Raw genomic sequence first — 13,408 nt, forward strand, 5'->3', positions numbered from 1 at the left:
GCCGATATGTAGAAAGTCACTTCCAGAACAATTTGTCCAAATTTGTCTGAATTTCCATATTTTCAAAATTTTGTCAAGAACATTACCACGGGACAGTTATTGCAGTATATTATGTAAAATAATAAAAACTGTTCTGCATACTGTTGAATTGCACAACATAATCATTACTCTATCAGACATGCAAACACCAAATGTATGCACTTTCTTGTTTTTAGCAAATAATCATTAACTTAGAATTTTATGGCTGCAAAACGTTCCAAAAAAGACTGAGAAAGTTGAGGAATGCTCATCAAACACCTGTTTGGCTCATCCCACATGTGAACAGGCTAATTAGGAACGGGTGGGTGCCAGGATTGGGTATAAAAGGAGCTTCCCTGAATTGCTCAGTCATTCACAAGCAAAGATGGGGCGAGGTTCACCTCTTTGTGAACAAGTGCGTGAGAAAATAGTCGAACAGTTTAAGGACAATGTTCCTCAACGTACAATTGCAAGGAATTTAGGGATTTCATCATCTACAGTCCATAACATCATCAAAAGGTTCACCATTAATGCTGAAAGGTACATACAGGTTTTGGAGAAACATATGCTGCCATCCGTCTTTTCCATGGACGCCCCTGCTTATCTCAGCAAGACAATGCCAAATCACATTCTGCACGTGTTACAACAGTGTGGCTTCGTAGCAAAAGAGTGCAGGTACTAGACTGGCCTGCCTGTAGTCCAGACCTGACTCCCATTGAAAATGTGTGGCGCATTATGAAGCGTAAAATACGACAACAGAGACCCAGGACTGATGAACAGCTGAAGCTGTACATCAAGCAAGAATGGGAAAGAATTATACCTACAAAGCTTAAACAATTAGTGTCCTCAGTTCCCAAACGTTTATTGAATGTTGTTAAAAGAAAAGGTGATGTAACACAGTGGTAAACATGACCCTGTGCCAGCTTTTTTGGAACGTGTTGCAGCCATAAAATACAAAGTTAATGATTATTTGCTAAAAACAATAGTTTATCAGTTTGAACATGAAATATCTTGTCTTTGTAGTATATTCAATTAAATATAGGTCGAACATGATTTGCAAATCATTGTATTCAGTTTTTATTTGTTTAACACAACGTCCCAACTTCATTGGAATTGGGGTTGTAGCTAATGTGAAATTAATCTTTTGTTTGCATGCAAAATGGCATTAAATTAGAACAATGTATCTAATATAGTAATATTATATTGCAAAACAAGTTATTATAAAGTTAAGTGTCTCACCATTACTATATAAAAAGCCAAAGCAAACATGATCGGTCAGTATGGGTTCTTTTGTCATGTAATGTGGGTGCACGTAAGCTTTCATTGAGCTTCATGTGTCTTTGGGATGCCCTAAAAAAAATAAGAATCCTTCGTTGACAATCTGTATGTACAGCCTATGACGTAAAATGACACAATTATTTATTAATTAACGGAAATAAGTGTGAATAACCCAGTAACTGGTGGTCGGCTATTGACTTCCATAGGCTTTCTGCCAACCGAGACACAAACGTGACGATTTGGTGACGACACGGCAAACACTCCCATATCCAGAACAATCAGTGTTAGGGCCATTACGAGTCAGCGTACAGTGATTTCCGAAACAAGATACGGAAGTCCCTTAACATAGGATTTATGTTATTGAAGTTTTACAAATAGCATATGTGTTTTATAAATATAAATTTTCCCTCCATCCAGTTAGCCTTGTCGCGATTTTACCTCAGCGTCATCTCCCTTGTCACGGAAGGCAGTGGCGATGCTGTTCTGGACTGCTTTGATCCACGCCTGTCGCAGCTTCTCAGAATCTGCTTGCATCATGCAGCTCCTGTTGGGACAAACAAGCGTCACACAACTGCTGCCTGCTCAGTGTGAGCGACCATGTGTGTCAGTGTGTGCATGCCTTGTCTTGTAGTCGGACGTTGGTACATTACTACTACGTTTTCATGTTACTATGCTCATTAAAACTGACTGAGTGACTAGTAGTGCCCCAAAAGTTAATGTGGCTGCATTATAGACCGATGAACTTGTGTGCAGTACATTTGTATGTGTACTTACTTGGTGGGTGACACCACCTCGAAACAAAAACGTCGCTCTAAATCTTCACAGTGCTTGACAGTGCACAGTCTCAGGTCTTCCACAACAACTGTCAGGTTGTCCTAGGGGGAACATAAAAAGCAGTGGATATGCCAAATAAAAATTTTTTGCCTCAGATCTTCCACAACAACTGTCAGGTTGTCCTGGGGGTGAACATAAAAAGCAATGGGTATGCCAAATTTATTTATTTTTCTTTGGCTTTGTTCAGTGTGTTTGGTTGAACCCAGAAAAGGGACATATACTGATTTGACCATGTGTCAGCTGCCAAGTATCATTCAAAGTTGTCAGTGTTATTCCTTTTCACAATAAACCTACAGAGTTGAGAAATGTGACCTGCAGAGCACCGACAAGAAAGGCTAACAAATCCCTTGGATGGTCATACAAATTATCAGTTTGGAATTGTGGATAACATCTTAATGCTAAAACATCCTGTTATCCTCTTAAAACAAGCAACATACATGCATGTCTAATTGAGGGTTGTGCACTGGATTTCACTTGACATACCTTTAATTTCTTCTGGTAAACGAGCTGATTATTTTGGATGGAGAACCACCGTCTGCAAAGAGATCACAAGATTATTAGAGAAGGAAAAATCCGTACCTCTGTTAGGTTTACTGTGTTTTAAAGACAGTGGTAAATTAATTTCAATATTGTTCTGTTAACATCACTTTGAGACTCAAATGAATGGTGAGGCCCTAATATAATATCAACTAAATTATAAATAATCAATGTTTTATATATTTCTTCAATCATAAAAGGGAGGTCCAAATCAAGCCTAGTCTCGCATTTTGAGAGTAGTCAAATTGTTCATGTGTCCATGTTCATTTAATCTGAAGTGGTCCCTCCTGTCATACCTATTCCATGTCTTGAAGGCATTGCTGGCCCTCTTAAAAAGATAACCCTCCATGGCGATGCCATTATCTGCATCCACATTGTATTCCAACTTGGTGTCGTCATTTGAGAAGTCCTAAACGGGGAAGAAAGGTTTGCAAAGATAAAAAGCATGATGTTAAATAAAAAAAGAAAAAATTATACACATAATCCTTGCAGGCTCTCTGTTGTAACGGATCGCTTTCGAAGGTCATGAGTGATTCTGCACTTTTGCCAAAGTAAAAAAGGAAGGGTACTTGAACTTGAACAAATGAACTTTTAAATGTCCATACCTTATCCACATATTTTATACCTGAATTTGGGCCAAATTACACATTTGAAGCTTGCATACTTGGTGAAAAATTATAAACCAAAATCCATCACTTTAATAGTTGTTATAGAAGCAGCTCATTGTATTGTCTTCTGATGTAAAACAATCTGATGTGTTGTCATGGGATCTTCACTGGGCTCGTATGAGTTCAACTACCTCAGTGAGCTATTGTTGCACTGTGATAAAGCCCCTGCAGCTTCCTCTGCTTCAAATGACATTGAACACTGGGATGGCATGCATGTGTGTGAGTATGTGAATCCTTGAGGTCTCAGTTTACATCAAGGCTAAGTGATCTGTCAACCAATTACAGCTATGGTAATCTACACTTCATGGACAAAAGTAACCCTGACCGTGCCATCCACCAGAAGTGACGCTTGGGGGGGGAAAAACATGGAGTAAGTTCCCCATTTGCAGCGTCCACTCCACCTTGGAAGATTTTCTTCCTGACGTTGGAGTAGATATGTAGATATTTTTGTCCTATCATCAAGAGGAATATTTGTGATGTCAGAGATCACTGGAAATTGCCTGGCTCAAATTTCTGTTCATTCCTAAGGCAAGGATTTAACGGTTTATTAATTTAATTAAATGGTTGTCACAAGACTTCATTGAGAGAAAAGATCTACACTGACATTTATAATATGTAGCATCGATTCTCTCAGTTTACAGTCCTGTGAAAAAATTATTTGGGCCTTCTCAAATTCTCTCTTTTTGTTTTAAAAAAAACAATTGATTATTTAACAATGTAAAAACTAATGATTTCTAATCATGTTTAATGGAAAGCTGAGTTCATTTTCAGTCACCAAACCCAAGCCTGATTACCTCCAGACCTGTTCAAGCAATAAATCACTTGAACAGAACCTGAGATCTCAAAAGATCTCAAAAAGCTGAAACAAAACGCCACAATACAAAGAAATTTAAGAACAGATGAGAAATAAAAAAATTGACATTTCTCAGTCTGGAAAGGGTTACAAAGCCAGTTATAAAGCTTTAGGGCTCCAACGAACCACGGTGAGTGCCATAAAGCCACAAATGGAGAAAACATGGAACAGTGGCAAACTTTCCCAGGAGTGGCCATCCAACAAACATTAACCCAAGAGCACAGTAACAACTCATCCAGGAAGTCACAATGGAACCCAGGACAATATCTGAAGAACTGCAGGCCTCCCCTGCCTCAGTTAAGGTCAGTGTTCATGACTCAACAACAAGGAAGAGACTGGGCAAAAATGGCATCCATGGCAGAGTTTGAAGGCGAAAACCACTGCTGACCAAAAAGAACAAAGGCTTATATTACTTATGCATTACTTTCATAGCTATGATTGTTGAGAAAGTTATTTGTAATAAACTCAGCAATTTCTTGAACTTAAATTGACTTTTTGACAAATTTCAATCAGGTTTCCGAACTCATCACAATACAGAATCTGCTCTTATCAAAGTGCTAAATGATATAAGGTTGAATACTGACTTGGGAAAGGTGTCAATTCTGGTCTTGTTGGACCTCAGTGTGGCTTTTGATACGGTAGATCATAATATACTGCTGAACAGGTTTGAAATGTGGGTAGGACTAAATTGAACAGTCCTTAAATGGTTCCTACCTGGAGGAAAGGAGTTATTTTGCAACCATTGTAAGTGTTCAATCTCATCAAATGGCAATGACCTATGGGGTCCCTCAAGGGTCTGTTTGTGGACCCCTCCTGTTCAACCTGTATATGCTACTCAAATTCTTCAGAACTTTAATTTTGACTATCATAGCTAGTGCAGATGACACACAGTTATATCTTGCAATGTCTACAGATGACTCCAGTACAATTGAGGTGTTGTGTCACTGTCTAAAACAAATAACTGGATGAGCCAAAATGTTCTTTCATTAAACAACAACAAAACTGAGATAATTGTTTTTAGCAATAAAGAAAAGAGGATTGCTGTTAGTAAATACCTGGAGTCACTCTCTTTAAAAACCAAAGACCAAGTCAGAAACCTTGGTGTTCTGATAAGATTCCGTCCTGACTTTCAACAGTCATATCAAATAAATTACTAAAACTGCCTTCTACCATCTGAAGAACATATCCAGAGTGAAGGCTTGCATGTGTCAAGGAGACCAGGAGCTCATCCATGCTTTTATCTCAAGTAGACTTGACTATTTTAATGGTCTTCTGACTGGACTCCCTAAAAAGAGCATTAAACAGCTGCAGCTCATTCAAAATGCTTCAGCTCGGGTTCTGACCAGAACAATGTGGTCAAAGCATATCACAGCAATTGCTAAAGTCTTTACATTGGGTTAAAGTTCTGCTACTGGTCTATAAATCACTAAATGGCTTAGGTCCTGAACATATGAAAGAGATGCACAGAGTCCAAAGCAAACATGGTGAAGCAGCATTTAGCTATTATGATGCACACAAATGGAATAAGTTGCCAACAGAAGAGACATTAGCCCCAAGTGTGAATGTATTTAAGGCCAGGTTTTAAAACTATTTCCCCCCCCCCCCCTTCTTTCTTTATAGAGCATTTCCACTTTTAAATGATATTTCTTTCACTGTACGCTCTTTTAATTGTACTTTTATTTTTTTTTCTCTGGTTTAAATATTTATAAGCTGTTTTTAAATGCTTTTAATCGTGTCAAGCACATTGAGTTACCTTGTGTCTGAAATGCGCTATATAAATAAATTTGCTTGGCTTTTGCTTTGCTTATGCAAAAAAAACCTCTGAATGATTCCCAAGACTTTTGGGAGAATATTCTATGGACTGACGAGACGAAAGTCGAACTTCTTTTGAAGGTGTGTGTCTCGTTACATATGGCGTAAATAGCATTTCAGAAAAAGAACATCATAACAACAGTCAATCATTGTGCTGGTAGTGTGATGGTTTGGAGCTGCTATCTTCACAGAGATGTGAAAGACTCATTGCCGGTTATTGAAAACACTTGATTTCAGTTGTAGCTGCTGAGGGTGCCCAAACCAGTTAGTTGGTTTGTGGGACAATTCGTTTTTCCACACAGGGCCAAATAACTTTGAATAGTTCTTTTTCCTTCATAAATAAAATCATCTTTAAAATTAGCATTTTATGTTTACTTGGGTTATCTTTGATATTTACATTTGTTTGATGATCTTTAACAAAGTACAGAAAATATGCAAAAAAAAGAAAAAATAATTTGAGGAGGAGACAAATACTTATTCACAGAACTGTACACTGAGTCCATTGTCATTAGTCCACATGGTGAGTACTGTACATGCTTTGACCTGGTTCCATGAAAGTAACCTGAGCAAGAGCCAAATATGTAGAACCCCCTCAGTCCAGTCAAATCACCATTTCATAACACGTCCGCATGAAATGCACTAGGACAACTGGGGTTTATTTTTGGATGCACAACAAAGGTCCTGAGGAGAAAGGTTCTATAAACATTGAACTTGTCACCACTTGCTTAATTAAGGTGAAACAAAATGAATCTGGGTAAAGTTGAATGAGCAAACCGCTCAAAATTTTACTTAAGTTTGAGCCATGTACAGTGCCGTGAAAAAGTATTGGCCCCCTTCTCAAATTCTTAGATTTTTGCATAGTTTCCCAACTTTAATGTTTAAGATCATTCAACAAATGCAAGTATGAGACAAACATAACCCCAAGTTAACTTAAAATGCTTTTTTTCTAGTGATTTCATTTATTATTAATTAAAAAAAAAATCAACTATTCAAATTTACATGGCAATGTATGAAAAAGCAATTACCCCCTTGTTAAATCATGAATTAATTGTGGTTAATGAAAACATTTGGTTAATTTTCATGGATCACGCCCAAGCCTGATTACCTCTAAACCTGTTCAATCAAGAAATCACTTAAACAGAATCTGTCTCGACAAAATCAAGTCAGAAAAAATGTCTAAAAAAGCTGCAAGAAAATGGCACAATCCAAAGAAAATCCAGAACAGTCGAGAAATAAAGTATCTATCTATAAGATCATCGCCTGCCACCGTTGGGGACCTCGGTTCAAGACCCCGACTGGACCATCCGCCAACATCTCCCGGACTCACGGCTGTGGTGTCCTTGAGCAAGACACTGATACCACAAAATGCTCCCTGGGCGCTTCAGCTGCCCCCTGCTCCAGTGTGTTCCACTAACGTGTATGTGTTCACTGTGATGGGTAAAATGCAGAGAACAAATTTCGTGTGCATGCATGCATGTTCATGACAATAAAAGGCGATTCTTATTATTATTATTATCAGTCTGAAAAGGGTTACAAAATCAATTTCTCAAGCTTTAGGATTCCAGCAAACCATAAGGAGAGCCATTATCCTCACATGGAGAAAACATGGAACAGTGGTGAAACTTCCCAGGAGTGGCCGGCCTACAAAGATTACCCCAAGAGAACAGCAAAGACTCATCCAGGAGGCCACACAGTATTCACACAGGGCCAGGTAACTTCGAATAGTTTTTTTTCATTAATGAAATCACCATTTTAAAACACCATTTTAAGTTCACTTGTGTTATATTTGTCTGATATTTACATTTGTTTGATGATCTTAAACAAAGTGGGGAAACTTGCAGAAATATAAGAATTTGAGAAGGGGGGGGCAATACTTTTTCACAGCACTGTACATGTACACACATACACCACTAATTATTGAGATCAAATAAATAAATGCATTAAGTGCAACACTGTTGCTGACTTCAAACCAACAACATTGGTTCATGACAGAATGGCAAAATCAATGAGGCATCACAACAAAACACACCACATAATAAAGAGAAAACATGAATGCATGTATGGCACTCTTAAATGAATGGGAAGTCGTGAGTGCAATCACGTACACAAACACTGCAATACACTCTTGGTTGGTTAGTGCGGCAAAGGAGAGGAGATGGTGAAAGGTTGGGTTAGAAAACATAAACCAAACAGAAATCAATGAGGTGATACTACGTACGGAGGATGACCTCCAAGCACAAAAGTTTCGGTGGTCTGAGTCGAACTCCGTCACTTCCTAAACGTCACACACACAGCAAAAGGAAAAGAAACGTACTTCATGGCCCTAATAAAGATTTGTTGAAAAAAAAGAAAAACAAGCTGAATGTAAGAGAAAACAAATGTCTCAACAATACATCAACAGTCATGGGTATAGGCTCACAATCGAATATGAACAGAGATACACAGAAATGCTCACCAGATACCAAACATAGTGGAAACGACTGAAAATCTTCATTTTCAACAATCCTGTCAAGTGCGTACAATCTTGTGCGATTCCCTTGCAAGGTCAATAAGTCTTCTGCATCAAAAGCTCAAAGTGTAGCATCTCATTGACACTAAGCAGCATGCCCATTTCCTAAACAAATGTCCTTTGACTGTGTGTGTGTGTGTGTGTGTCAAAACCCTGTCACAGCCACTGCTGCTGCTCCTCGAGTCCTTATGCTCTGAAGGTCACCTGTGTGCCTGTTTGTGTGTGTGTCTGTGTGTGGGGGGGGAGATCCGATATTAAAGCGAATGGTGCAATACAGCTCAGTCATCAAACATTTATATGCTATTGAGCTTAGCAGCGACACAGTCAGATTTTCATCACTACAAGCTGTGGAAAACCTTCATGAAAGCAACAATGCTCTTTCCCCTAAGGCCATAGTGTTACGGGTGAGTCATGCAGAAAATTGTGGATGTTCCTTCTAACAATCTTTGAGTATAGAAATGTCCAGAAATTGGGAAAAATAAAAAAAATCACATGGCCATAGAACTATAACATATTGCAACGGGTATTCTTCAATTGTTTATGATGCTGTTGTATATGTATCATAAACGTTTTTCAACATAACCATCACGTTTCAATAATAAAGTCAGCTCAAATTACATTGTTAATTGACTTTTGAGGGGCATTAAATATATGAAAAAATGTCATATGGCTAATAAAACAATGTCCTGTTCTACACACAAAATCAGCTTTGGTGATCATGTGTTAAAATTGTGAATGACAGAAGTATTCTGTTAAATCTTGTGGTCTACTAAAGCCCCCATCTTTAGGAGGTTATAGTTTTTATTTTTGTCATCTGTCCACACACAACAGTCTACGCAAAGGGAGTTAAAGAGGGAAAAGAGGTGACCAAACATTGCTTACCTGCAAAGCAGCCTGAAGAAAGTAGAAGAAAATGGGGAAAAAGAGGATCAGACAATTGGTTAGGAGGGAAGAAAAAGAGTGTTGGCAGACAAGACAACATTATAGGTGGATGAGGAGGAGAGGTGTTAAATGCCAAACATGAACTGGCACAAGAAGAAAGAGTGGGGTATGCAGACAACACAACTAGTGAGCTAAGACGCCAGAATGTGAATACCTGGTCTATGTTACCTGGTCTACGTTACGTCAACATACAAATAAAAATACACAACCAAAACAATCCATTGACAAATACAGGAGTTCATATATATTTTTGTGTTGAGGATATGTATACAAATATAAAACTACCGCGTACGGTACTACTAGTAACCCACTTAGATGTTATGCCGTTTACAATCAACATTTGTGTGGTTGAGATCATGCAGGGTCTTCACACTGAATGCACCTGAGGGTGGAGTACTTCCTTCATTACCTCATTGTATGGTGAGTGGTTGACATATTGTCTTTGGAGTATCACTCGTACTTCGAAAACTGACATTTTCCTTGCATTTGAATAAGCCCATAAGTAAAAATACATAAGAGCAGCAGGATTTTGCGTTGCTGATGGTTTTAGATCTATCAAGCTATTATAGAACCGGGGCTCAGAATAGTTTAAAACAGTGGTCCTTAAACCTTTGACACCAAGCACAACCAAAAAAAAAAAATATTGGTCTTCCAACTACCACCATCATTAACATAGAGTAGCATACCAGGCCTAAGTGTTCATCAAAAACGAGGCAAATGTTTTCTTCCCAAAAAGTACATTAAATGTCATTGTAGGCCGCTGTAACATGAAGCACAGTTTTAACATTAAGTATAGGACAAGACAAAAAAATGAAATGCAAATGTAACGTACCAAAAAACTTAAATACAACTGAACTGTACTTTGGCTTTGATTCTTTCACATGCAAATAGTGGTATTCACCTTGTACCACACTTTGCGAATGAATATGTCAAAAAGTCTTGTATTTTTCACATTTGTGGGCAAGGGCAATGTTAAAGAAGTAGGGCATCATTCCTAATTGCACACATTTCATTGATGGTACAATTATTTGACTGCCATTTCAGTTACTTTCTAGTTAGAAATTGAATGAAATCAAGGCTATATTTTACACAAATGTGTACCTTTTGCTGGATGGTGGAGTGTTTTTGCTCCATGTCCCGCTTCTCTTTGGCAGCATCCACCACCAGCTGGTCCAACTATAAAGGACAACAGATGAGTCAGGCATGCAAAACCACCTGGCCACACTCATACCTTAAAAAACCCACGATGTGATTCTACAAAACATAACAGGCATTTTTAGCAGTTAATTCTCTAATGCTTAATCCAAAAGTGTAAGTTGTTCACGCTTCATATGCACTTCACATTCTTTGGATTAGAACATAAATTAGATAGTAAATCCCTCTCCTACAAACAAAACTGACCCGTCGGCAAGAGAGTGTGCAATCAGGTGGGAAATGAATTATTCTCTTCAACCCTGCATGTAAACATTATACAGGTATTCATAAAAGAAACATATGTTCCTCTGATCAGAGATGAAAGCAACAAATGCCTGCATTCATAGGAGGGGGGGGGGGTGCCACAAATGTGCCAGTTTGCCCCAAGGCGTAGAGGTTCAAGTCTATTCATAATTTGTTGCGACCTAAATCAGAAGGCAAGACAAAAGGATCATGTTGATTACAGGTCAATGGGTAAAGAGGGTAAACTGAACAAATGGTGAGGACTCAAAACTTTCGTGAGCGAAATGTGACACTTTAGTACTCTCTGACAGCTGTCACTAATATCTTGCTATCTTACTGACACAGAAATACAATTAATTATTTTTGAGTAAAATGTATGTAAATTGTTTTGAGGTTTTATATGACAATGAAAACTATTATTATTATTATTGCATAGAATCCACTTTGCAAATATAGGAGGACGGAAGAAGCATTTTATTTCCGGGAGGAGCAACGTTTGGTGTAAAGTTATATACTTTAACAATAATATGACACATGTATGATATAATATGACCTGTTATTTAGGAGTAAGATATTAAAAACATGTAGCGATGTGATGTTTGAAAAAAAAAAAAGATATGCTTTTTTTGTGGTGGGTGGGGGGGGGGGCTTTGCCTTTTGTTTTGTTTGGGCAGGAAATGGGTGGACGGCAGAGCGACAGTATGATAGCATCAGATGGGAAATATTTTCCCGCTGTCACAGCCATAACAACAAGTCCAGTCCAGTCCACATTGTTTATCTACATACGTTTTATTCAAATGTGTGTGAAGCTCACATACATACTTTTAGAAAGTGAATCACCTTAACTTCAATGTTTTATGTCCACAAAGCATCCTACCAATGGTGACGCCAAATTTAACCAATATCCTGACATCTGTAGCTACAGAGAACTGCTTTTTTCATAGTAAGACACCAGATTTATTTACTTCTCTCATTTCCTCACCCAACCAAAATAACACAAAGAGGCAGTATCAATATTTGATGTTTGTAGTGTAATTTTCCTGCCCTTAGTCATACATAGGACAACAGACCTGCTGATAGCTCCTCCACAATTCCCTACACAGCCGCTCCACCTTCTTCAGCTTCATGATAGAAGGCGACTTAATCGTCTCGTCCTTACTTCCGTTTGGATTCTCCCCCCTTGTCACTTTTGCACAGATTCAAGCTCAGCGTGTATGCAGTCTTCCAGATTCACACACCAGGGTTACACTTCATGTTTGAATTTTTCCTCTCACAATTTACCTCTTCTCTCCTTTGAAGCCACGTGTTTCCATATGTGCCTCTTCCTTCTGCGTCGATCACTATGGAAGATTACACTCAGCCTCTCATCCTGTCCCAAATATGCATCAACAAAAGCTTCTATTTTCCTGATACTGTTCTCCCTTGTGAAGGATGGTTCCAATTTCAGCACGAAAGCTAAAAACCGCACTTGTCTCACCACTCCAGTTTAGAGGAATGCTGTTTGAACTGTTCAGAATTCACTCACAAACAAGCCTCCTCTCTTGTTCCCATAGAAACCATATTTGGTCTGTCCTTCTTTTTACAACTGTAGTCCACTACTTTCTTCTTCTCTAACTTGTCACTCTCCTACTTTCAGAAAAATGTTTTCTCATTTTGATTTTTTTTCCTGATCTAGCCTCAGAACTACCTGCTAACAATCCACAAGACTTCAATATGATTCTTGGGTTTCTCCACCACATTCTCTCAGCTGACTCGAAACTTTAGTGAGACTGATGGTGGGAAAACACATCACAAACCTTCTAGCTGCCGTCTTCCTCATTCTACTGAGATCATCATCTCAAAGTCACATATGGGCTAAGAGGGAGGGGTGTTTATCGGGATGTACACAGATTCACTTTACAGAGAACAATTCTTATAATCAAACTATACATTCCCCTACCAAACATAACAATGAATGTTTATCCATCACATGGTACTGGTATGTAAACATTTCTTACAGTAAGTCTTTTGCTTGGCTCAGAATAACTCCAAGTTTGCATGTGATCTTTTGTACTCACTGTCTAGGTACCTGTGTAAGTATTAGATAAAAAAATTTCAAGAATAGTTGCACACTATTGCTAAACAAGAATATGTTGAGACCGGGCAGCCGTGGCAGATCATCGCCTGCCACCGTGGAGAACTAGGTTCACGACCCCGACCGGACCATCCGCCAACATCCCCCGGACTCACAGCTGTGGTGTCCTTGAGCAAGACACTGATACCCCGAACTGCTCCCTGGGCGCTTCAGCTGCCCCCTGCTCCAATGTGTTCCACTAACAAGTGTGTGTGTTGATTGTGATGGGTAAAATGCAGAGAACAAATTTCGTGTCTGTGCATGCATGCATGTTCATGACAATAAAGGTGATTCTTCTTCTTCTTCTTGAGCATAGGTGTTTCTAGGCCATTTTGGGGGGCGCTCAAGCATCCCTAAAATGAATCCCTGCACCCCTAAAATTTGAGAGATCAAAAACAAACTTAAAC

General features: G+C 38.7%; 1 protein-coding gene across 5 annotated transcripts in view; it reads right to left on the reverse strand.

Annotated features, from left to right (window-relative positions):
• The window catches only part of LOC133406001 (arf-GAP with coiled-coil, ANK repeat and PH domain-containing protein 2-like), a 54,380-nt gene that overhangs the window by 10,493 nt on the left and 30,479 nt on the right, over positions 1 to 13,408 (reverse strand). For 3 of the 5 annotated variants that reach the window (XR_009769010.1, XM_061683162.1, XM_061683160.1), the window contains 6 exons: positions 10,553 to 10,627; positions 9,392 to 9,403; positions 2,964 to 3,076; positions 2,614 to 2,665; positions 2,071 to 2,171; positions 1,735 to 1,840 (listed from right to left, as the gene is read on the reverse strand). Coding sequence is in view for 4 of the 5 variants with exons in the window: in XM_061683162.1 (XP_061539146.1) it covers positions 1,735 to 1,840; positions 2,071 to 2,171; positions 2,614 to 2,665; positions 2,964 to 3,076; positions 9,392 to 9,403; positions 10,553 to 10,627 (459 nt within the window). In the remaining variant the exon portion in view is untranslated. The remainder of the gene's footprint in view (positions 1 to 1,734; positions 1,841 to 2,070; positions 2,172 to 2,613; positions 2,666 to 2,963; positions 3,077 to 9,391; positions 9,404 to 10,552; positions 10,628 to 13,408) is intronic. The other 2 variants (XM_061683163.1, XM_061683161.1) reach the window with 1 other exon arrangement.

The sequence above is a fragment of the Phycodurus eques genome, chromosome 8, assembly GCF_024500275.1.
Source record: "Phycodurus eques isolate BA_2022a chromosome 8, UOR_Pequ_1.1, whole genome shotgun sequence".
Lineage (NCBI taxonomy): Eukaryota > Metazoa > Chordata > Actinopteri > Syngnathiformes > Syngnathidae > Phycodurus > Phycodurus eques.